This window comes from Pteropus alecto, unplaced genomic scaffold, assembly GCF_000325575.1.
Source record: "Pteropus alecto unplaced genomic scaffold, ASM32557v1 scaffold121, whole genome shotgun sequence".
In the NCBI taxonomy this organism is placed as follows: Eukaryota; Metazoa; Chordata; class Mammalia; order Chiroptera; family Pteropodidae; genus Pteropus; species Pteropus alecto.
In genome coordinates, this window is record NW_006434369.1 from 13,317,164 (window position 1) to 13,342,940 (window position 25,777).

The 25,777-nt window shown below is 37.5% G+C and overlaps 1 protein-coding gene across 1 annotated transcript in view; it reads right to left on the reverse strand.

Annotated features, from left to right (window-relative positions):
* Positions 1-25,777, reverse strand: part of DSP (desmoplakin) — a 41,066-nt gene that overhangs the window by 3,790 nt on the left and 11,499 nt on the right. The window contains 24 exon segments of the mRNA XM_006909285.3: positions 1-4; positions 6-121; positions 1,094-3,388; positions 4,179-4,277; positions 4,862-4,969; positions 5,396-5,479; positions 5,971-6,133; positions 7,172-7,365; positions 7,908-8,046; positions 8,484-8,650; positions 9,311-9,537; positions 9,814-10,015; positions 10,757-10,883; positions 11,697-11,851; positions 13,014-13,166; positions 13,712-13,837; positions 14,099-14,194; positions 15,045-15,149; positions 16,285-16,446; positions 17,363-17,413; positions 18,376-18,504; positions 21,498-21,672; positions 22,388-22,536; positions 24,416-24,518. The exon segment at positions 1-4 is cut by the window's left edge and continues 3,790 nt beyond it. Coding sequence (XP_006909347.2) covers positions 1-4; positions 6-121; positions 1,094-3,388; positions 4,179-4,277; positions 4,862-4,969; positions 5,396-5,479; positions 5,971-6,133; positions 7,172-7,365; positions 7,908-8,046; positions 8,484-8,650; positions 9,311-9,537; positions 9,814-10,015; positions 10,757-10,883; positions 11,697-11,851; positions 13,014-13,166; positions 13,712-13,837; positions 14,099-14,194; positions 15,045-15,149; positions 16,285-16,446; positions 17,363-17,413; positions 18,376-18,504; positions 21,498-21,672; positions 22,388-22,536; positions 24,416-24,518 — 5,329 coding nt within the window.

The window sequence follows — 25,777 nt, forward strand, 5'->3', positions numbered from 1 at the left end:
ACCCCACAACCTGCAGCCTGATCTTGTCTTGCTCCAGAACTTTGATTTTCACCAGAAGGCTCTCTCGTTCCTGCACCACCTGAGTGCACTGACTCTTTGATTCCTGAATCCTGTTAGATGCCTAGAATTTAAAAAGAAAGAAATGGGAAAAAATGTTTTGATCATATCATATGACTACCACGATTTAACCTCTTTTCTTACTTTTTTAAAAAAACTTGTTTACTTATTTTCCCTTTCTCTGATTTCCCTAGATATACTGATATTTTTTTATCTTACAAATTCATGAAAAAATTCTGTAGATATATGTTGCCACTTTAATAAATGGCTTCATACTTACTATTTTTTTCCATAAAAGGAATTGGAAATTGTAGGCCTGTCTTTCTTGTAACAGTAATTATGGTTTGAAAAAATTGGGGGAGTTTTGTTCCACGTAATTACATCTGCTATACCTACATCTCACTTAATACAGCTATAATACCAGGTTTAAAAAAGCAATAAAAATTTATGGTTATATATACACACCCCGCGCCCAGCCCCACACAAATATTGTCTATAGAAGTCAAATGTATCAGAAATTAAAGAAATTATTTTTAAATTAGGAGTTAAAAGAATAAAAGCCAAACAAAAAGGGCCATGATCAAAAGAATAGAATAATGCATGCAGAAAAATCATGTAAGCAAGAGAGAAAAAATGTTTTTAAAATTGCGTAGAAAACACCTATGACACGGCTTTTATTTAGGAAACTTTTAGTTAAAAATGTAGGTCACAGCAAATATGTAAGAGCTATCTTCTAGAAAATAGAGTGGAACACTCAGAGGAAGTGATCTCAGCTGTCATACCATGCTAAAGTTCTAAAAGCAGGGCCAAACACAGGTTACACACAGATTGGCACTTGATGCAGCCACAGAATAGAAAGGCAACGAGTACTGAAGCTACTTTAAAGCAGTTGTGTGGATGACAGATAATAGTAAAGCAGTAAAAAGAAAAATCAGACTGTGCAAGCATCCATCTCAGAAGCAAGAGCACAGTTAAGACGATAATGGAGTGAATTATCTGAGAGACAGTGGAGCTGTGATCAAATATTTGTGAATACCTCTAAAGCCTGCTTTTGGAATTTCTCAATTTCCTGTCTCAAATTTTCCCTCTCTCTCTGTAAATCATTAATCAGCCCCTGCAGTTCCAGGGTTCGGTTGTTGCTGATTTGCAGCTGGCTCCTTAGTTCAGAGATGGTTGCGTTTTTATCACTATCCTCTTCATTTCGGCCCCTTCTGAGGTCATCATATTCCAGCCTCAGGTTTCGTAGTTCTTCCTCCAACATCAAGTGCTCCTTGGTCAGGTTCTCTGTGAGAGACTGCAGCCTCTCAATTTCTATTTTGCTTTCATTTAAGCTTCTGCTTTTATCTTCTATTGCCTTCTGGAAATGCTCATTCCTCAAGTGAGCCTGTTTGACGTTTTCTTGTTCCTGGAGCAACTGCCGCTTCAGGGCCTCGACCTCCAAGGAGAGCCTCCTCAGCTCTTCCTGGGTCCTCTGCTTTTCCCTCAGGTGGCCGTCTAAAACATCTCTCTGCTGCCGGAGGTCATCCTCGCTCCTTTTCTTAACAATGGACACCTGCTCCAGCTGTTGGGTCAGGCTGGTGATTTTTACTGCTTGCTCTTTCAAAGATTTCCTCATGCCTTCCAGCTCCTCCTCTAGCTGCTTCCGCTTGGAGGAGTCGTCTGAGGCTGTCCTCTTCAGCCAGTTCAGCTCATCTTCCACTTTCTGCTTCTGTACCTGCAAGTCTTTCAGAGAATTCTGGAATCTCGTGATATCCTGGTCCTTCACAGACCTCTCCTGGGAAATCCTTTCATAGTCAATTTTCAGGCGCGTTAGTTCTTTCTCCTGAACTTTCAATTTGCTTATTGTCTCTGTTGCACTATTATTTGCTTTCTGCAGATCATACTGAGCCCTTTGCAATTTAGCATTTTCATCTTCCAGGCATTTCCGTTCCTTTGTTTCTGTTTCTACAAGTTGTTTTAATCTTTCAATTTCTCTGTTTTTATCCTGGATCGTCTTTGCAGCATCATCAAGAGACTGCTTATATCTCAGGCTCTCTTCTGTTCGAATCTGAGTGACCTGTCTCAGCTCAATCTCCAGCTGCTGCTTTCTCTGAGACACCTCTGAACCAGTGGCCTTTTGCTGTTGGGCAGTTTCTTCGACCTTCCGCAGATTCTCCGTGGTCTGGGCTAAAGTGTTCTTCAGCCTCTTTATTTCTTCAGATAGGCTCCTGTTTTCTCGGGTGAGGTTATCTATCTGGGTTCGGTAGCCACTGGTGTCATCTTCCTTCTGCATGGTGAGCTGGTGGATGGTCGTCTTGGTGATGTTGATCTCTGTCTCGAACTGGTTTTTTAAGCTAATGATTTCCTCATCGTAACTGTTTCTTACCTTAGCCAGTTCATTTTCATATTCCCAGCGGCGCTTGGCCTCCTCCTGAAACTCAGCTTTAAGTCTTTCAATCTCCTTATTTTTGTCCTGAATGGTCTTTGCAGCCTGATCCAGGGACTGCTTGTGTCTTGCATTGTCCTCTGAGCGCTGCTGGATGACCTGCTTAAGCTCTATCTCCAGATGCTGCTTCTTCTGCATCACCTCAGAGCCACAGGCTTTTTGCTGAAGAGCATCTTCTTCGGCCCGCCTTCGCTGCTCAGTGGTCTGCAGGATGCTGTCATTCAGCCTGACAATTTCATCCTTCAGATCTCGATTTTCCCTTGAGAGTCTATCAAGCTGGTTTCTAAGATTTTTGGAATCATCCTCTTTTTGCATGGATATCTCCTTGATGGTGGTCTTCGTAATGTTAATCTCTGTTTCAAACTTGTTCCTTAAATTACTCATCTCCTCATTATAGTGGTTTCTTACCTTTGCCAGCTCATTTTCATATTCTCTCTTCCGGTTGCTCTCCTCCTGCAGAAGAACCCTCAACCTTTCTATCTCGTACTCCTTCTCCTTGATGGTTTTCTCAGACTCTATTTTTTGCCAACCAAGGCTCTCCTTTTCACATTGCCTTGCTTTCTGCAGTTGGTCATAGTCATTCTTCTGTTGGTCAAATCTGTCTTCCACTGCCTTTCTTCTTCTCTTTTCATCTTCAATCTCATAAGTAAGTCTAGTGATCTTCTCATTGAGTTCTTTTATTTGGCCATAGCACTTGTCTAGATTTTGCTTAGCTGCCTTTCCATCCAGCTCAGCTTGTCTCTTTAGTTCCTCTAGGCTTACAAGCTTTGCTTTGAACTGGGAACACTCTGTCTGGTATTTCTGCAGATTCTGATCCAGGAATTTGTTCTTATTACAGTTTTCAGAGTTGGCATCTCGGGCCAGCCTGAGCTCCTCTTCCAAAACTTCAATCTTGGTGTTTTTCAGCTGTGAAAGTAAAGTCAGAAATATGTTTTATTACAAGATAAATAAATATTTCATATCACAAGGAAAAAGCAGTACTTTTCCCCTCCCAGATCAATGTACATTCTCATTTCTCTTTACACACCCGCACATGTATGCACATGCACACACAGGCACGCAAACAAGCACACACATGTGCATATACCCACCACACGCATAAGCAAGCACATAAAGAGTAATATAAGACAAAAACTACTTGACAAAAATTCAAGAAATCTGTATTCTCCTCATAATTCTTTCATCAGTTGCTGGTGTGGTCTTAATAAATGATATATCTTTGAAATATCAGCTTCCTCGTCTGTAAATGAGGTAATTCCAAAATCAAAAGCCTCTCATTTCATAAATTATGTTTCCTTTACTTCCAGGTATAAAATAAGTTTCCATTTAAACTTAATTTAAGTATTAGAAATGAAGAATAAGTGAATCACTCAACATGAAAAATCCAAATGCAGCTAGTCCAGGATATTCTTATTCTTAACTTAACACAAAGAAGTAAAGAAAATTTCTTGACCAAACATTAAATGAAATTACTGGTTTTGTGCAAAATAAAATAGCTATAATTTTGCAAATATTACCTAAGTCCATTTTGGAGCATGGGACTAACCCCAGGCTTACGAGCAAACTATATTATATTGTGTAGAGGAAATACAGTTTTACCAGTGAGTGTATCCAAATCCATGTTATAATGAGGCAGTAATAATAAAGTTCTATTCCATTTTATTTTTTGATGCTCCAAGGAAATAGAGTAAATTACCTTCAGATCTTCTAAACTCTTCAGCATCTCACTTAAGAACCTATAATAGTCTCCAGACCTTGTAAGTAGCTCTATGTATCGAGCATGCATATCTGCAGCCTTGAAGAAAAGGAGTAAAAGGGGGAAAATATATATTATATTCCAAAAAAGTCCTATGCCAGTTGACTGATTTTATTTTCTAAAACAATGAAATAGCAAAAATTATAGTTTAAAGAGTGAATTCCCTTCTTTCTTACATGCTAATGCCAAATTCTAGAAGTACAACAAAACAAAGGGCTAAAAACATTGTACTCCATCCTCATCACTCCAGGGTGTTTCTCCTAAACCATCTGATAGGTGATGCTCTCTGACATCTTTGGGAAGAAGTTGTCTTTTTGAAATCCACTAGATATTTTCCACTTTTTAAGAGTCTCCCTCATTACACCCAGAATTTAAGCCCAATTTCTGCAAATACTCTAATATATAGACAACAGATTCAGACTTCCACTGATAATTTCCTAAAATGCATCAAATATTGATGACTCACACTAGAGGGAACATAACCTACTATTCTACCTTTTCAAATGGATACCCTATAACAAGGGATGAACTCAGGAACTGTAGGGAAGACAGGAAAGAGGCAGAGAGTAGAGAAGAGGCAGAAAGAAGAGCAGGCCCTAAGAGATATGGAATGATGCATATACCTCTTGCAGAATCACTCCAGAAGGAGACTGAACCATGGACCTCTTGATAGGTATGTTCAGTAAAGTTTCCAGTCCTGAGGTGTATGATGCCAGCTGGAGTTCATAATCCTGCAGAACAATGAAGATTAAGAAAAATAGACTTGATGAATTTAAAAGGAGTCACTGACAGACACAATTCCACAGTTTTGAGTCATCAACCTGTATTTTTAATGATCAACCCCAAAGGCTATCATGAGCATCTAGTGCCCAACCAGCTAATATTACATTATTAAACCAAGCAGTACATCTTTATATGCTAATTGGAGAATTTTTCACATTTGAAGAATGAAGACCGGACTATTCCCACAGATATTACCAACGTGAAATGAATTCAAGTTAATGGGTAACAAATTTTTATGCTTAGTTCATAAGAGAATATATAAAATCCATAATTGCTATCTTCGAGAAGTTTATCATCTTAAAAGTGTATCAGAAAATAATGTAGTTAATAATATTCTTGATGAAATACCAACATTCTTTGTAAGACCAGCATACCTTAATTGAATTTGCACAAAGTTCAGCATGTTTTTGAACTTCTTCCGATTTGTCTCGTTTGCCAGAAATTTCATTATGCAAGTTCTATATAAAAAATAAAATATTTACAAATGTTAAAGTATATAAATATTTTTAAATAAATGTTATTTCACTCTTTAACCACTGTTATTTTTTTTTTCCTCAGTTTTTTACTACATGTACTGACCCATATTCTCAAAATTAAACCTTAGGAGATGAGCATGTTTTTCTATTCTGCAGAAAAAAGAAAGGTCTTCAACTTCTTATTATCTACCTAGAAGGTTACTTTCTAGTCAGTACTCTTTTTCTGGTCCTTTCACTTCAATTTATAAAGATATTTATTACAACATTACATTATTGCTATGTTCATAATTACATTTTTTTGTAAACATCTAAATTGTTTTTCCTCTGGGCAGTCTTTAAGCATTCACAAAATGGGCTAGTAATATTAAATATTTATCATTTCAAACCTAGACACTGCTATGAAAACCAGAGAAAACTACAGCTTACACCCAAATAATTTCAAAACAGCTATGGAAAGGCAACTTGGCTTATACCTTCTGCTCATTCAAAAATCTCATGACTGTGTTGGAATCTCCAAACTTCATGGATTCTAAGGAATCTTGGCGGCGTTTGGCATCATAGAGCCATTTGCAGAAAGCCTGATAGTTATCACGATAATTCCTCAATTGCTTAATTTGTTTTTCCAGGTCCCATAATCTAGGAAAAACACAAATAAAATTATAAAAATTGTCAAAGCATTGTTACTGTTCCTCAAAGTATTTTTTACAGAGTTATCACAAGACCCAGCAATGCCACTTGGTACATACACAAGAGAAATGAAAAGATACATCCACACAAAAAGTTATACATGAATGTTCATAGCAGCATTTTTCATAATCGTCAAAAATTGGAAACAATTCAAATATCCATCAATTGATAAAAGGATAAATAAAATATGGTATAGCCAGACATGGAATGTTCTCAGCCATCAAAAGAAATGGGGTACTGAAACATGCTATACCATGTTGAACCTTGAAAACATTATGCCAAGTGAAAAAAGCCAGCCATGAAATGACCACATGTCGTTTGATTGCATAAAATGTCCAGAATAGGCAAATCTATAGAGACAGAAAGTAGACTGGTGGTTGCCTGGGGCTGGGGGTGTTGAAAGCAGTGACTGCTAGTGGGTATAGGGTTTCTTTTTTGGGGTGTCAAAAAGTTCTAAACTTAGATTATGGTGATGGATATATAATTCTGAATACACTAAAGATCACTGAATTGTATGATGCATGAATTTTATATTAACAAAGATACTTTTAGAAAGCACCACTAGTAAAATGAAATACAAACAAGATTCAGATTTTTTAAAACCCTCATTTGTGGTAAGCGTTTATTTTGTATATGATTTAATTTTCATAAAACTTTTGGAGAATATTCACTCTAAGAATCTACTTCTCCCAACAGTCATAACAAGTGTTTATAGGGTACAAAAGAGCTTAATCAATGGTTTCCACTGTTTTTCTAAGAACTGGGATGGCACCTGGCACCTGGCATGGGTTGGTTCAGGCTTGGCCAATGTGATATACTCCGTTTCCATTTCTAACAAAGCTGCCTAACAGGCAGTCCATAATGAGAACACCTATTATGCTAACTTTCACACACAGCAAAACCACTATTTTTTATAGTGATTATTTCAAGTAATATTATCCTGGGGACAACCAAATGGGAAGAAAGTGCAGAAGGAGGTCGGCATACCTGAAGTCTATCTGTTTATCTATTCTTTGCCAGCGATCTGTCAGTTGTGTGACTTTTTCACTGAATTTGATCAGATCCAGGTCATAAAGTGGATACTGCTGTGAAGTCTGGGAGTGGATCTGCTGAGCTCTCTGCAATTCTGTCGTCATGGTGGCCAACAGTGATTTCTTCAAGTTCAAGTCATTTTTAATTTTCTGTCATAAGACAAAAAAGAGCACAAATTCATCTCATCTCCCACTTTATGCTATACTACAAGTCACCAAATGAAAAAAAGTTTATAAAACTCTTTAGAATATTCATATTTTAAGTGATAATAATCAGTTCACAAAAATATATTTACTGATTGCATTTCCCAATATTTGTGCCAACGATCTAGTTCCTTGTGCTACCTCATTAAAAAGGATTTGATGTATATTTTAGTTTAAGAAATGCTAAATATCATACTCTATATATTAACATATTAATGCCTCTGAGAAGTCCAATAGTAAAGAAAACAGTTTAACTGTGTTTAACTAATCATTCCCCAGATTAATCTCACCACAAATTACTTTCTCACATAGTTCCTGCTAACATACTCTGGAAAACTGTACTAGAGATAGCAATTGATATCAATGTGTGGCAAATGAAATTTAGTAATCCTCAAAACTCATGAAAACTTAGTAAAGCCTTATAATTGGGGACTGAGTTCTGTATGATTTCCCATAAATGGGGCCACTGTTATGTCCTTCCACATTACCTTCAGTCCACAGCGGTAAGCTTCCACTTTATCCAGATCGAGGTAAACAGTTTCCTCTTCGGTGAGTCTGGCTTCATAAACCTTTAACATGTCTTCTGTTTGGAGAATAGCCTGGAGTAGTGCTCTCACTGTGCATAAGCTGTAAAGAGCAAAAGAGGCAAATAATATTGTCAGTGACTTCATCAAACTTTGAACATTTGGCTCCCACCATCATTAATGAAAGAGAACAATATTAAAGCAGATAAAAAATTGTTTTGCCTAGTTTATAAGCTACAAGAGGAATAAATTTTATTCCCTCTAGTATGTTTCAGACCACCATTTTGCATTAACTGAAGAATTCTAAGTCTGGCCTTTAGAGTATACCTTAGCTCTAAGATGCGTTAGATCTCAGGATGAAATTAACACCCTTGGCTAGAAGACCCTCTCTCAAAAGCAGAGAAGAATGCAAGTGAACCTCTAGTGAAAAGAGAAACTAAGGCAAAGGCTCACTTAAGCCAAGCATATAAAGCAAATGAAGTCTGACAAAATGAAGCTTAAACAAAGCGAATTGTCTGAGATTAGCGTTAGTGCGATTACCTGTTTAAGTAGCCATCTGTAACGCCATTGATATTTTCCAGTTTCTGAAACAGCCCAAATACCTCATTCTGTAAGTAGCAATATTTTTCAGAACCTCTGAAGTTAGCTAGCATATCTTTAAGCTGGTTGAGAACTTCAGCAATTGCTTGAGAATCATTCTGCACACTCTGTCAAAAAAGGAAAGCTCTTTTGATTTAGTTGTGAGATTCTTAAGATCATTTTTGTCCTTAAAAAATTCACTAAATGTAAAAGATTCAAGAGACTGACTTGACCTTTCACTTCCTTCTACAGGGAGACCTTATCGGTACTGTGTAACACATACCTCTTACTTAGAATATACACCTTGGACATTCCAATGCAGTGCTCAGGCCTGTCTGGGCAGAGAAGGTCCTGAACTGAAACACCTGGGCTGTAGCCCCAGCTCTGTCAATGGCTTTGAGTTTCTACTCCACCAACCAAATCTCTCAGTGTTAGTTTCCTATTTATAAGTGAAGATAATTCCACCTGTCTAGCCCATATCATAGGTGTTCTAGGCAAAAGCCAAATTAATGTTTCTGAAAACTTTTGAAATGAACCAAGTACTATGTCCCACAAAGGAAAAACCTGTACCTGATTCAGCCACCCACAACAAAGATGGCTGTGGCTGAATCCCCAGTCTGGCAAACGTCTATGAATTTGGAAGGATGGGAGAAGAATTCAGACAAAGATCCTGTTTCCTTGAAAAGTAATGTTCCTTGCCTGGTTTAAGTATTTAAACCAGGAGGTTTTTTTTATTAGTTTGCAGATAAATATACCTAGAATCAGTCAAAATATTAGTGGATACCTACCTTTAGCTCATTTATTTTCACTATGATATGATGAGAAGACCCTTGGTCTGCCAGAAGGATGTTTTTAAGAGTCATTCTGCCCTCGCAGTGTTCTATCTGCCTGCGCATCTTCTGGAGCTCCATCAGCATCCATGTTTCTTGCTTGTCATTTTCTCTGTTGGTTTCAATTACTTTATTATGGTTGGCATCTTGGCAGGAACCATGATGAGTGATTTCAGTTGTTTTTACTGTAAAAATAGGTCAGGACCATAAAAATCAGAGAATTTCTAGTTAGAGAGTGTTAGGCCTAAACAAAAACAACAACAACAACAACAACAAAAACCCATACTGCATAAAAGTGTAGCTACTTCCTTTGATTTGATTCCGAAAATTTAGCACATAAATGACTTTCGATATATTATTTTTCAAAGAAGTGATTCTGAAACTAGTTTTATTACAACTATATTCTTCTTAAAGAAACCGTATGTATGGTTGATGCAAAGAGAAAGATGCTCCAAACAAACCTGTCTGGTGCTGGGGGTGGCCAGGGAGCTGGATGACCAGCGTCTGATAGTGCTTTTGGGCATCTGTGAACTGTGACTGCATTTTCCGTTTGTCATCATCTCCAAACATCTCTGAGCCTTGGCTGTTTCTGATAAATTCTTGGTAGTGTAACTCAAGGTCAGATATTGTCTTCATGTAATCTTCCTGCCGCATTGTTTTCAGCTAGAAGTAAACCAGGCAGAAGTGATTTATGGTTCCCCCATAGCATGACCAAAAAGAAGTGCTGAAAAATGCTCTGTGCTAGATTGGGCTTAGGGCAATGCTCATCACAGACCCATTAAGATATAAAAGGTCTTTGAGGGTGGAGAGATTGCTCGTAAGAAACATAGCAATGGGTTATCAATTTTTTTCCTATGGAATTTTATTCTTCAAAGGAAATATTATTCAGAAGCCCCAAATATAAAGCAGATCACAGCAAAGCTGCTCTGACTGAAAAGAGAAAAGGATAAGGGGAGTCAAAATCAACCCATTTTGTGCTCTGCCATCGCAGGCATCCCAAGATGATCCCCTTACCTGGGATGCTTAGACCCCAGTTTCAAAACCATTGATCTTGAGTAACTAATGTTTTGATGTTCTTCTAAGGATTCTCTCCCACCTTTTACTTCTGTGATATCCAGTCAATAATTTATGACCTAACTTTCCATTACATCTAAGGATAATAGGATCCAGAGTAATATAGTAGGACCACGTACTACTGGCTTGTCAGGTAACTTTAATTTGTCTCATAATCAGCCACATGTGAATTTCTCCCATGCTGTATCAGACAAACCAGACCCTCTGTAGCAGGCTGAGTTGAATCTCTTAATGAGATACAATAGCATTAGCTGCACCACTAGAAGGTTTGCCTGGTGGAAACATGCACTGTGCCTCCTCCGGGCAGCCTGGATGATCCTAGGAACATACCTTGGCAATAGTCATGGCCCTGATTTTCTCGATGTCGATCATGCAGTAGTGCCAGGACACCAGGCTCTTCATGTTGATGTAGAGCTGGTTCCACAGAGCCAAGATGGCTTCATAGTACTGCTCAATCCTAGGAGACACAAAGGGAAAACATGCTGAGCCCGGCTTTCAAACTTTATCACAAACGGGAAATCTGGCCATGCTGACATGACTACACAAAAAAACTAAAACAGAACTCACAAGAGTAAGGGGTGAATGTATAATTTTCAAAACATTCAACATGTCAATGCATTTGGATTAATTTACTCTCCAAAAGTACATTCTCAATGAGCTACATTAGTATAGATAGTCTGAATCATTTTGATCAAAATGTGTAGTATGATTTTTTGTTGTGTGCTGTTTGTAGCACACACTTTTTAACTGACAGAAGTCTAACACTGGGTGGAACAGCAGGGAGAAAGCATGGAACACTGATGGCTGCCAGATGGGGCTCATTATGCTACCCACCCTTCCTATTCTGAGGGTGGTTGAAGATTTCTATAGCCAAAGGTTTAGAAGAATCTGACATGGACAATCTGTTAAATGAATGCTCCACCTATTGATGAGCAAATATTGATATTAAGGGCATTTTGTAGTTGTGACGACATGCAAAATTATTGATTGTCTAAGAACTTCAAAACGATGCCTTTAAAGTGTATGACAAGCATTATATACTCCAACCCTCCTATAGTCAGACGTTCTTCTTTATCTCCCCATAAAAACTATATCTTCAACATAAAATTATAAGACAATGTAAGGGGACCTTTGTAAGGTTCCTTTGGGGTTGGCGGGGCGGCGGGCATTATCGTAAAGAAGAGTATATTTAAGTTCCTTGTATAAGCACTTGCCCTATTTCTCCCCACTTCCATTAATGTCATGGCTACAAAGAACTTCAACAACTTACTTGCCAGCAAGGTCCACGGCCAGAGGATTTGGAGGAGGAATAATCAGACTAACAGAAGGAACAAGCATGTCCACGCCTCCTGGGCCTGTCACGTACCACTTGCTGCGTTCATTGTTGTCCTTCAGGATGCACTCATCCCCTTTGTGCACAATTTTCTGTAAGGCAATTAACCCCGTGTTTTGGCTTTGTTCACAAGTACACATTTTTATCTTTTTTTCTCAAAGATGTAAATAAAGATGAAAATGTGCATACTATTTTGAGCTTTTTATCTCATTATTTTTTCCTCAAATGAAGATAATCTTTGCACAACCCAACGACACTGATGCTTTTAATAATACGTGCTTTTAATAATACCTGAATTAGGTGAAGTAACTTTCTGAAGCTAGCCTGGGGAATCTACCAATAAAGTAAGAAATCCTTCTGTAAAGTAAAATTTCAGCCCATGGCTTTTCTATGTTTACAAGTTCATGTTTTATGTATTAGATTTTAGCATGTGAGAGTCACTTGTCTCATTCATTTGCTTTTAAATTTTTAAATAAAAATGTTAAAATTCTGATATCAGGTCCTCAGAAAAATAACTTTCTAAATTAACTCTAGTATCTAAATAGCTTCTTTTCTAAATTAACTATAGAGATAGCTTCTTAAAATAGGTACTTGAAATATAACAAGTATCTTAACTAGTAAAATGTAACAAGCTTGATATTTATATATTTCAACCTCTATTTCAAGTTCTTAATTCTCTCCACAAAAGTTCTTAAAACATTTCTGCATGGTAGAATAAATTCCATTGTTTTGTAATATTTATCTAACCAACTAAACACATTTTATATTTCTTAAATCCTCCATAATTTTTATAAGAAAATAAAACTGTGGGAATTACATAATTACTAAAAACAAGTCATCTTTCCATGTAAATGCATGTATTTACCACAGAGCCTACAGAATATGTTCAATCACTGCATAAAATCTGCGATGACATTCACTTTATATGTAGCATAATGGTCACATTTTTCATTTCTTCTGTGTCAGAAATTTAAAGATGAGTGATCACAGATAAATAAGTTTTGCATATTAGAAGTATTTAGCCTTAAAATTGAATTAGACTAGTTTTAAAATACTAAAAAACCTGCCATAATTATTGACAACTATCATGTGATTCAGAACAAAGCTGCTACATTTTTTTCAGCAGCTTGCTGCTTTGTATACAAAAGAGAAGACCTTTACTACGGTGCTCACTGAAACCTCCATTAAATTCTGCTCTCTTGATTGACAAAAATTCATATGTAAAAGAAGGGAAAGCTTTTGTATCGTACACACCTGGTCTTGTTTGTAGTCACACAGAGCCCTGAGAATAATGGGCTTATTACTTCTGTAGTCTGGGTTACGCGGTTTCAGCTGCACAATCTTCTTGGACTTGTTCACCAAGTTCTGTACCTGACGCTTGTATTCAAGGATTTTCTCTCGTTCTTTCTGCATTTGCAAATAAAATCATACTTTAACGTAGATACTCTGTGAATTTTAGATAATATCTTCAAATGACATTAATATAGTTACTATGATATTACAAATGAGATATTGCTATAGTTACTTAGCTGTAAAAAGCCACAAATTCATTTATCTTCAGAGACTGTAAGAACCTTTCATAATAAGCAACTCCAGAAGCAACAAAGCCATGAATTAAATGGGCAGGAAAGAATATCATTGTGTAAAAAGACATTTATGTTGCTAAAACTTGAAGTATGCTTTTCCAAAGGAATGTCAGGTTATCAGTTATTCTCTCCATTTTTATTTTGAGCAATAGCAATTACTTAAGCAACAGTAATTTTTCATAGCAGCTGAACATATAAAGAAATTTATTTTGAGAAAGCCACTGAAAGATGAAGAAAATGCTTGCTTGAGCTTTGGGCATACATTGTTCTGTACAATAATGCAAATCTGCAGCCTGAACTGCGTCGGTGAGGGCATGTTATCTCTCCCTGCACAAGGCTGCTGAGGGCCTGAGTCTGAGATGATACCTCCAGTTCCTTGATCTGTTCCAGCAGGCGCTGCAGGGGCATGTTCTTGTCACAGGAGTACTTCTTCCTAATGGAGTCTTGAAGGCCCTTCAAGTAGGCTTCAGTTGACTGGGCCTCTTCAAAAAACTATTAAGGAAGAGAGTGATCCCATGTTTGATAGGTGGATAGAGAAAAGATTAGAGCAGAAAGTATCTTAACTTATGTGACAGTAAGAGACTATTTGAGTGATTGATGAACAAGTTACCAATCCATGCTTCTCTAAACTAAAACCAGTAAAGGATTTTTAGGCAATATTTTAAAGATTGTGTTCAGCGCTTTTTAAAACACTTTCAAAAGATAAGGTATTAAGACCTAAATGACAATTAAATTATTACTAAGTATAAAAACCTGAAAGTAGGCAGCATTTTCTTTGAGATGAACATCAATGCATTTGGTGATCTGAAGAATCCAACTCCACTGTGTCTGTAGGGTATCCATATATGCCTGAAACAAGAAAACATCAGCTGTCTCACCATCACTCAAACGGTTAAATTCATTCAAGCTGTGAAATTTTTAAATCTAATTCCAAATCAAGCAAACTTTTTTTTACAAAACTTAAAAACAAAATTTCCCAACACGGAACTCTTGAGGTATGGTAGAAATTAAATTTTAAAACCAGTTTTAACAAATGGACATCATTAGGAGGATTAGTCAAATATTCACTCAAAAGGCATAGCTACAATCAGAACAGACACTAGATAGTCTTAGAGCAGGGGTCCTTCCTCCACTGCACCAACCACTGTTCATGTACAGCTGCTAGATAGGGAGGTCCAAGGAACCCATGTAGAGGGCTTGAGGAACTTAAGGCAATGATTTTACCAACTAATATGGAAATATTTCAATTTTTTAAATAACCAGTATGACCATACCAGTGCTACCAGCTAATGTCAGCCCTGAACACAGCCTACAGATGGCAGTCTAAGGCAGAGGTAAGCAAACTACAGCTCAAGGGCTACATTCAGCTTACTGCCAGCATTTATAAATAAAGTTTTATTGGAACACAGGTTTTAACCACCATGCTCATTCATTTACATGTGGTTATGATTGATTTCACACTACAATGGCATAGTTAAGTAATTTTGACAGAGACCAAATGACCTGCAAGCCTAAAATATTTATTATTTGGTCCTTTCCAGAAAAATATTGTCGACCTCTGGTCTAGGGTATGGATCCCAAAATATAAAATAAACTTATCATACCTTTATAAAGAGAAGAATCATTCATTTGCAGTCTTACTTTATGAAAAGTTTCTCTTTTTTTCTCCTAATAAAAATGTAAATCTGATAAAGCCTACCTCAATTTTGTCTGAAGCTGGATGCTGATTGAGGACAAGTTGGTCACTTTCTTGTTTAAGTTTATTGAGTTCTTTTTCCTTAACTTCCAATTGACTCATGCGTATCTGTGAATGAAAGAAAAATCCTTCAGAACAAGTCACCGATGGCCTTCCATCACTTCCACCGTTTTTAAGGAAGTTCTATAAAAAACTACACTTTGGAAATGAACTATGCCAAAGAATCTTATTATGTTTTCCTCAAGAATCATAGCATTTTTAAGACTGGAAAGGATGTTTAAGATCAGAAAGGATGCTTGAAATCATCCAATCTGTGGCTAAGTCCAGACTGGTGATGTGTCTTGTCCAAATTCCCACAAGTAAAGCGATAAAGCTACAGCTAATGCTGAGATTTTCTAATTCTAGGTTTTAGCCACCATGCTGCTGTGCTACACACACTCTGGGACATATGAATGAACTACTTCTTACACTATCTACTGTCTTCCAGGGTGTTAAACAATCCATTGCCCCTCTTGTCACTGAAAAGCTTTCAGAAAGCAGTGGTTTTTCATGACCATTTTAACATAGGCTGAATTATAACTGACTGATTAAATCATTACAAGTCCATTTGAGGCAGGACAGGCAGTGCAGAGACATCCCCTCTCCTTCCAGGAAATGGTTCCGGAAATTTTTCCTTTTTTCAGACATTCTCTAGCTTTTGCCCCAGCAAGAGGGGATAAGCCAAAAGCAGTCTTTTCCAGCCTAGATGCCATCTTCAGCTAAGGCATGACCTTTGGCTAATTATAATATCATTATAATCTCATCTGCATCACAAATACTGCAGCTCCCATCATGCACCTGACACAATGACAGTTCCAAAAACACCACATGAGGGGGAAAAAGCGGGAAACCGAGCTCCCCACCTACTGGGAGGAGACAACTAGGCTATGTCAGCACCATGTTCCCCTACCCAACCTCCATGGAGAACAAAAAGGTCATAATCAGCCATGTTGGTGAGACTCTGGTATACTCTCTCTCCCTCTCTCTCTCTCTTAGTAAGCTCACACTCCCCACCTTGGATGTGTACTTTTGCTTTAATAAACCTTGTACTGTTCAACTTACCCTTGAATTCTTTCTGGCAGAATAAGACAAGAACTTGGTAACTGGAGCCCTTAGCTATCCTGCTACGCATTCGTCCCCACCTCAGCAGCCTCCAAGCAATAGCCTCAAGGCAATTATCTACAACTAACTAGGGGTAGCTTACTGAGAAGGCCTCCTGCTTCTGAGCAATGTTGGTGTTCTTGTCACTCCAATCATACAGCAGCTCCTCCTCCTCACAGTCATTGATCCACATGATCTCTCGGGATGTGGCCTGGATGATGTTCTGCAGGTGGCGCAGGTGATCCATCCTCTCAAAAGATGCTTTCTGAGCAGAACATTCAAAAGCAGCATTAGATAACAATATACAGATTAATGGCATTCCCTGTAGATCTGATACACTTGCATTGTCCTTTTTGATTCCTTTTACCAAAAAAAGCACAAGAATCAGTAAAATGTTAACCTCTTGCATTCACTGACCATCTGGTATGTGAAAAGAATCCATCCAAACTTGCATTGAATAAGGGAGCAATTTTAGATTCAACGAAACAGCCTAATCCAAGAAGAGTTTTGATTCAGATATTGATGTTTGGGTTCGATATTTAGACTACGAAGGTAAAATGGGATACTTAAAAAGATAAATCCAGCTTTTTCTGCCCTCTCTCATATCCCAAAAAATTCAGGTGCCATCAGTCATGCACCAGACCTAATAGGAAAATTATTGTCACTACTAGCCACGTTATTTCAAAGTATCACTGCCAATAAGGAAATATTGAAAAAGTGAAGACAGGGTGACATGAATAGGCAGAGATGGAAATACCTCTTATGAATCAAGTAATTGATTCAGAGTTTGTCATAAAATAGTGATGATGGTCTGGTAAACCTCTAAGGAAAACAAGCCTCATTTTTGCTTATACCTCATAAATAGGCTGTAACTCACAAGTGGAAAAGCTTTAGTATATTAACTGCAAGTATTTAACAAGTGCTATTTACATGACACTTAACTTGCAAATAGAACAGCACTTGGCTCTGTGTTCAGAAAAAAATCACTTAAAATTTACTTCTAAAGGAAAAGCAGCAGTAGAAATGAAATTAGCATCTACAAGCCCTTAAGTATATATCCAAGTACTTACAGGGTCATTTAGGTATAAATACCTAGCAGGTGCCTTAGCCCCAGTTGGTGCTCCACATTTAAGGAAATGAACTGAACTGAACCCAGAGACTTCAGAAATAAGTCAGCTTACCAGCAGGTTTTCATACTCCTCCTCCAACTGGTAGATGGCAGATTTCTCACGCTGGAAGAAGACAAACAGCCGCTAATGATTTCATTTCCCTTGTGGGTTTGTATAGAAAGAGCAACCCCTCCAAACTTTCTTTTCGTCAGATACTGACTTCACAGTCTTTGACAGAAAGACTATTTGTTCTATGAAATCTTTTACTCACAGGGACGTTTCCCCATTTGGTTTGAAAGCAAACCCTCACTGGCCTGGCAGTGCCATCTCCACAAAGGCGTGATCACTGCCATTTAAACACTAACTTGTGTGCTCACTTTGACAGCACACTAAAGACTATCTTGTTACAAAATTGTAAAAGTTTGAAAATATAATTTAGGACTTCCTAGATCTTTGAGAAAATTGGTCAGATACTCAAGTGGACAAAAGTAAGGCAAAAAAGAAAGAAGGAAATAAGATGAGTAACATTGTTCTTTAAAAAAAAAAAGGCATAAAGATCTGGGGCGGGGGGAACAAAGCGCTTAAAATCAGATGAATATTTTATGCTGTAATTCTCAACCCAGCTTGAAGTCAGTCCTTTCAGCAAAGGAAAGGTATCCGGATGAGACATAATTTCCTTCAGTAGAAATACATTTTAATTAGCACATAGAAAAGGATTCGCCAAGGACATAAAACTGTATGATTGTCCAATTTTCTCTATTTGAAGAGAGTCTCTGCTTTCTGCAGAAAAAAACTACCACCCCTAAAAATACTCATTTACAAACTGTACACAAATGAGCGCTTGTATGCCCTTAGCCTTTTATCTACTTCCTCCTCCCCACCACCCACCTCGAGTGTTAACACAATCTCTAGTAGATCTATCAGATTCTACTTCCCCATTTATGAAATGGGATTTTTTAAATTTTCCAGTCTGTTGGGAAAGGAATCATAGACTAATGTTTCAGATGAAGCTGCCTGGGATCAAGTAATTACACAAAACCCTTCAGTATGCTTTATAAAGACAAAAGAGAAATATTTCGAAGTACCAGGTCAGCTTTAATTTTGTCCAGCTGCCAGCGATAGTCTCCAATGGCATTGTGGATGCTCCTGTGGCTGTTGATATGCTGTTCCACTGAGGCCAGGTCCACGCCCCAGGAGATCATGTCCATCTCCCCCTGCAGAGGGGAAGAGAGTCCGCCCTTCATTCCCGATACTGTGCATCTGACTCACCTTACCTACAGCATCAGGGGTCAGATTACCAAGGGACATACATGAAACTGAAAATGTAAATATTCAATATTGAATACAAAAAAAATTTTTTTGGCTTGGCATTTCCAAACAGCTAATGAGGTTTGCCAATTGCTTTCCCCAACTTGCTCGACCCAGCTCGACATGGGTTGAAGAGAGGTAATTCAGAAATGAGATCTTTGAAACTTATCATGTCCTCTGAAGGAAAAAAAAATCTACACGTGCACATGCAAGTGGCATGTATGTGTAGTATGTGCGCATACCTATGTACTATACCTAACATATAGTATGTTATATATACTGATAGAAATTATATAGACAGTCATTTTAAAATGTACATCAAAAATAGTTAATTAAGCTCAGTCATGCACTGCTTCCCAAGCTGTATAGCTAATGTAAATGTATTTTTTGTTTTTCCTTAAATTGTTATGATAAATGTAATTGTTAACTCTAAATTCAGTATTTACTATTACCTTTCAGGAAGCAAAACACCCTATGGCCCATTTCAAAGAGAAGTTACTATATATATACGCAATGCCTGAATTTCAGTTAATGTTGACAACAGTAAGATGAATTTATATTAGTTTTTAAAAATTAAATATAACTTTCTAATTTGAGTCTCCACTACTTCAAATTTAAGAATGCCACATAACAAGAATCAAACACAATTTTCCACAAATTTCATACTGTGGCAAATCTATTATCTCGTCTTTCTTTTGCATGAGCTCATGTAAATTTCCAAATCACCTGTGTCATCTCTTAGGCATGCCAAGGGCAAACATTCCAGTCTGGTATTGCAGCAAGAACATAACACACATTGTTCTAAGCCACATCCATGTTCTAATATACTTGGCAAACTTTCAGAAAAGGAAGCCATTTCAGAGTCAGACAACTGAAATTTACCCGGGATTTTGATCCTTCTCTCTCGCTGCTCATTTTGGCTTTAACAGGAACAGGTGAGTGCACTGGGAAGTTAATGAGATGGCCAGGCTCCCGCTCATGCCCCTCATTACCAGCCAGGTGTACAATATCTGACTGGCCCATCATCAGAAACACAAATCAGGGAAACAAAACGAACACCTGGCACAGGAGATGTGCGACTCCCTACTGATTGTGCTGCTGGGGACACTGCTCCCTTATCAGCTGGGCCCTGCAGCTCAGTCTCCTGGGAGAGAGAAGGAAGAATGCAGGCTATGCTTCGAGAAAGAATGGATAAGAAGAAAGGGGCATGAGAGAATCCCAGAGCAAACCAGCAGTAAGTGATAAAACTGCATAGTTCTTTTGAAACCATAGGAGCCACCTATCTGAAAAGCATCACTCATCAACTGCATCTGTTAGAAAATGCTCCCAACACAACAGAAAGCTGAGTCCATGTGATAATGCCATGTTCCAAAATTTTAAAGTGTTGAGTCTTTCTACAAAAAATTCTTACAAAACTACATACAACATGAATACAGAAAATGGCAAATTCTGAACTGTCATTTTACATACTGTCATACTAAAAAGAAATTAAGGGACTTCACATTTAATAATTTGGTTCAAAGATTGTTTCATCTAACATTGTTGATCCTGAAGATGTAGTTCAAGCCCCATCAAGCCTTCCTTTGACTTACTTATCCATTCCACAGAATGGGAATGCCACCCCTCCCCCACCCCTATCTGAACAGGATTTTAGTACAGTTCAAACACAGCATTTAATCTCACTCAGCTCTGGATAGAAATTTGGCATCTGGGTGTTTGAGTCTCATTTTCTTCAATAATATTTATTTTTAGGGCCATGGAACATAATTTTTGAACCCTCATTTTCTGGCATGGTGCCTATATATAAAATGCTCCAAGAAATATGTGTTTGGAGATTAGAAAGGAATTTTGCAATGTATACAAATGTCGAATCACTACATTGTACACCTGAAACTAATATAATATTGTCTGTCAATCATACCTCAATTAACAAAAGATTAGAAGGGAATTTGAAAACATGCAAATAGGTTTGTATTTCAGTTTCTAGGATTATAATTTACATTTATCCTCTATAAGCCCTACCTTCTGTAATAATATAGTCCTTATAATAAGCAGGAGAAAAAGTTAACTGAATGGATGACTGTTTATACCCAGAAGCCTCACCACTTCATCTAGTATCAGGCTTTCATTATAAAATTCACATCTCCATGATTATAGCATATTTCTACTGCCACCTGTTCACTGTAGCACGTAATTACTTCATAAAACAACAAAACAGTAATTAGCATTGAAAAATACTTTGTAGAAACTCTGGTTCTAGGGAAAGGATCAGCACATACTTCTGTTGCCATTACTTAATTTCACTCCCATGACAGTGACATACTGATTGTACAACAAGACAGCTGACACTTCAAAAATATACAGTAAGCAACCAATGAGCCCAAACCGGAATATCCAGCTTTACTGTCTCCAGCCCTCCAAATTTGTTAACATTTTAAAATCAAGCTCCACAATGTTCTTGTTTTTTTAAGTAGCTATCAGTAACACAGATGAGGTCAGTTACTACTCAAATACAACAATGAAGTTTTTTAGCACATAAATTCCCATAACAGATTTTCCAATTGTGCACAGTAAGAGCTAGTCAAAATCTACTAATTAAATTATATCTGTTAAATATTACTTGAGTGATAAAGTATGACTATAAAGCAATGAGGCTGATTCTGTAAGCCACACAGGAGGAAAAAACCTCAAATTTCATTCATTTCAAAATAGAAGCCCACTTTCAAATTGTATCTGAGAAAAATTCCAAAAGGAGAAAGTGTTACTACCAGCAGAGGTCCAGAACACTCTTTGCGGCCTGACCACTAGAGCTAACTGTGCCCCATTACACACCTCTGGCCTACATAGGCTTAGAACATTTGAGAACCAGCCCTTGTCCCTCTGGAAGTTGCTTACTTACCCTCTGCTGCCTCATCCACCCCAGACATTCACTGGTGACACGTTTGGTGAATTCATCCCATCCAGAGCCACTCTGACAGGTGTAGCCTCCACCACCCTTGGAGCTGGCCCTTCGGACTCGAGGGACACTGATGGCTTTATACAGGGCTCGCATTTGCTCCTGGAGCTGAAGCAGTCTGAAAGGGAAGGAAAAACAATTATACCACTGTAGGAGAACAGCCTATGAAAACATGCTGGGCAAATTTCCCCTTTACTGAGTTTCTTTTATGTCAGTATAGAGGTCACCAATGTTTTATTTGAAGAATATATTTCTTTATCACATGATTTGCATCTTGATTGCATACAAAAACTTAAATATTATGATGCTCAAAGCCTGAAACATCATAGAAAGTTTCACTGGCTTTGCCTAACCTAGTAGCACCTTTCGCTTTCCTGTGAGTTTCACCCTGGGAATTTTGGGAGCAAAATTCCAGGTACCTTGAGAGCAAAATCAAATTATGCATCTCTGCTCTAAACTGCATATCCAACTCTAAGAGTCTCATTTTTGTTTTCATTAAACTAAGCTTGACTTGACATTAGACTCTTAAAAGTCAAATGCTATGCCAAAGGCCTTTGCTGACTCCTCAAGGGAGGTACAGTTAACCTCTCATGGCAAACTCAACTCTTCAAAATAAGCACACTCCTTTGGGCAGGTCAATTTAGTTCTTCTCATGGAAGCTTTGTGATTCCATAAAAGATGAAGGTAGTGGTTTTAGTCCATTTGTATTAGAGATACATAAAGCTACAAAATACCAAGTAAGCAAGCCTCTCCTTGGGACCTGGGTCATGTGATTGAGTGTATGACATTTATCTTCATGAGGCCTGCCTGCATTCATGCTCTCTGGGCAATACCTTTTCTGATAAGCATCACAAGGCTGGCCCATCTGCCGCATCTCTCTAATCAGGCTATCAGTAATTTCCATCTGATCATTGGCCTGGGCAAAGCACTCATCCAATTCTCTGCTCCGAGCCAGCTGTATTCCATCTCCATATTTCAGTTCCTAAAAGATAGAATTTATATGAAAGAAACACACAATGAAAGCTTCATGTGTGTTAATGGAAGAAAAAGCTTCTGCTGTAGAGTTAACAAATATTATACGTTTCCACTTTGCAAAAAATTTATAACTGAAAACTACCTTATTAATTTGAGAAAGAGGGATAAATATAGGGAGATTCATGAACCAAAATTTGTGGACTGCATTTTTAATTTTTACCAGGCTTTTAAAAGCATATTTACAGAATGCTGATCTTTCCTTTTCTTCAATATGATAAATGCCTATCTTTTATATTTACACAGAATTCTCACCTAATGGGAATTTCACTGTAGTAAATAAGAATGCTGTACCATTATACTAGATCAGGTCTGAGCTTTTCTTGTATCTTATGAGATAATGACTTTTCAGTTCTTAAAAAGAAAGCTGTCTAATTTATTGTATTGAACTAATCAATTTCCTGGTTTTGATGACGCATTGTAGTTACGTGAGATGTCACCTTTGAGGGAAGATGGGTGATGAGTACACAAGACTGCTCTGTACTATTTTTACAACTGCTGTGAACCTATAATTATTTCAAAATAAAAAGGTTTATTAAAAAAAATAAAGAAAGCTTCCTCCGTATGCAAAAGGCTACTGCGTCAGTCCCATATATGTGAGCTTTCTCTAGAATTTTACAATTGCTTTCATTTGGCTTCAGCCAAATGAGCCTTATTTCTCTAAACAGAAATGTCAGCAAATATAATAAAATAAACTGAAATCATGATGCCATGTAAATTTATGGAACTACATGTAAAACATATTCATATCCACTGCAAACCATTCAGGACTGGGTGTATGTGTTCATTAGGAAGTCTCTGGTGCCTCCTGTTTTGTTTTACATAAAGGAATCATAGCACTGTGATGAACATTCAGAGGAGTATGTTTCAAATCGAGATTTGAAACAACCAGAACTAGAATCAAGGCAGTTTACCGAGCCCCAAATATCTTTTTACATTAATTAAAGTTATTTTTTAACTGGATGAAATAAACCAGAACTAGAACCCACACAATATCTAAACTTAAGAAATTAGAACATTAAGATATTTTCCAAACAGAACACATAAATTCAGTTGATTTAAACCCCTCTTTATATTTAACAGTGGTATGTTGTGATGAGTCAGATTCCAGATTTAACTCCTACATGAACATCTGCATCAAGGACACTAGAATTCAAGTCCTTTGCTGAAGAGATACAACCAGTCAAGGAAGGAAAAGAAAAGGCAGCTATGGTCCCACCATTCTCTAGTCTGTTTTTAGCTACAGTTTTTAAAAATAAAAACCTTACACAGAAAATATCATGGAACCCAGGATTTCTAAACCTGTTTCAGTGAGATTCTAAACTATCTCAGTAATATCAAGAAATATCGTGAGGCTTTCGCAAATGTTACCATTGTCCTCAATTTTCAATTTCTTATTTTTCCATATTTTCTTCCTCAAATAGAATTGTTCTCACAACATAGTAATTTTTTTTTCTGAAAAAAACCTTATTAAATGGATGGTGTACATCATAATCCAGTGACATAAACATGTCGGGTACCATTTCTAGGAAGAGAAAGTCTTACAAAATAAATGACAACAGCTTGTTGCAATTCCAAAAGGGTGGCAATCTGCAGTGTAAACATTCATTGAAAAAAAAAAAGTTGTGTGAAAACTGGTTCCCATTGTTAAACCAACATTACAAGTAGGTTAAGAATTTATACATCACTCTCCAGTCTGTTTTGAAAAAGATACTCTCCAAACTGTAAGTATGTGAAAGAGAGCAGTGAATAAGGATGCACAGGTGAGGGCGATAAGAGTCTAAACCAACTGGGTGTGGAGGGTACTTGAGGAGAACGAGAAAGCTTACCGGCTGCACAATCAGCTCTGCCCGCATCAAACAATCTGAGCAGTTCTGTAAAAGCTCCTGGATCGTGTTCTGGTTCTGATGCCTGGACATCGTTCCAGTTTGACTGATGAGGCAAACACAAAGAAAGCAGATGTAAAGTTTTCTTTCTCGATTCTGAAATAATTAATAATTTCAAGCTTTCAGAAAAGCTGCAAAAATGAGACAAAATACTCCAGTAGACCCTTCTCCCAGATTCTCCAATTACTAACATTTGCTGAGTTTCCTTTATCCTCTCTCTCTCTCTCTCTCTCTCTCTCTCTCTCTCTCTCTCTCTCTCTCTCTCTCTCTCTGTGTGTGTGTGTGTACACATATACATATTTTGGGGAAGCATTTGAGAATAATCACGCCCCTTCACCACAAAATATTTCAGCATGTATTTCCTAAAAATAAAGACATTCAATTGTATAACCACAGTACAACTCTCAAAATCAGGACATTTAAAGTGGATAGGATACTACTTTCTACTCTACAGAACTTTTACAAATTTTACTAATTAGCCCAAAAATGACATTCACAGCAAGTTTGTTTCCCCAGGTCCAAGATCCAATGCAGAAATACTCTTTTGGGTTGTAAAAACAGACTTTTAGCAGCTTATCCATCACGCCTCCTGCTTCAACCTACCACACCTCCAACACCTCAACTCCCTCTGGAGAAGACTTCACGGGATCAGACCCAGAACATGAAGGTGTCACTGACAAGTCTGGCTAAGAAAAATAGTAGGAAACAAAAGAAAAGCTTATTCGACAAAAATATCTTCTGCAATCACAGAAAAAAAAGATAATGGTAAAAAAAATAATGGTACGAAGAAAGTGATGGGAGATTTAAACATCTTTAATGCAAAAACAAGCCACTTTTCCTTTCAAGATGGCCCTAAAATACTTTTCTCTGCAATGATGCTCATCCACAGATACATTTTAAATGAAGCACTTTTCTAGAAGACAAATGGCAGAAACCTTAAAACAACAGTGATACTTAAGAAGAATGTTGTAGAGGTTCCATCTTGTAAAGAGATTATGGGGATTTAATTTGCTCCAGATAGAAATAAAAAGAACAAGGTATAATAAAAGTCTTACTTTTTAATTTGCCAAGATACATTATGCTGCAGCACAGCCTACTATAGTTTAGTTTAAGAGCAATTTAAAGCATATTAAATTATTATTCACTGTCCAGGAAAAGTCCTCACGAATGTGCCACAAGAGGCCTGAGTTGTTCACAGGACCTCAGAGCTACCCAGCTCTTCAGCCAGGGCCACCTGCAGATGAAACTGTTTAATGCTTGTTTGATGTACCCAACTTTCTCCTACGTGTGTGTCTGTGTGGGAGG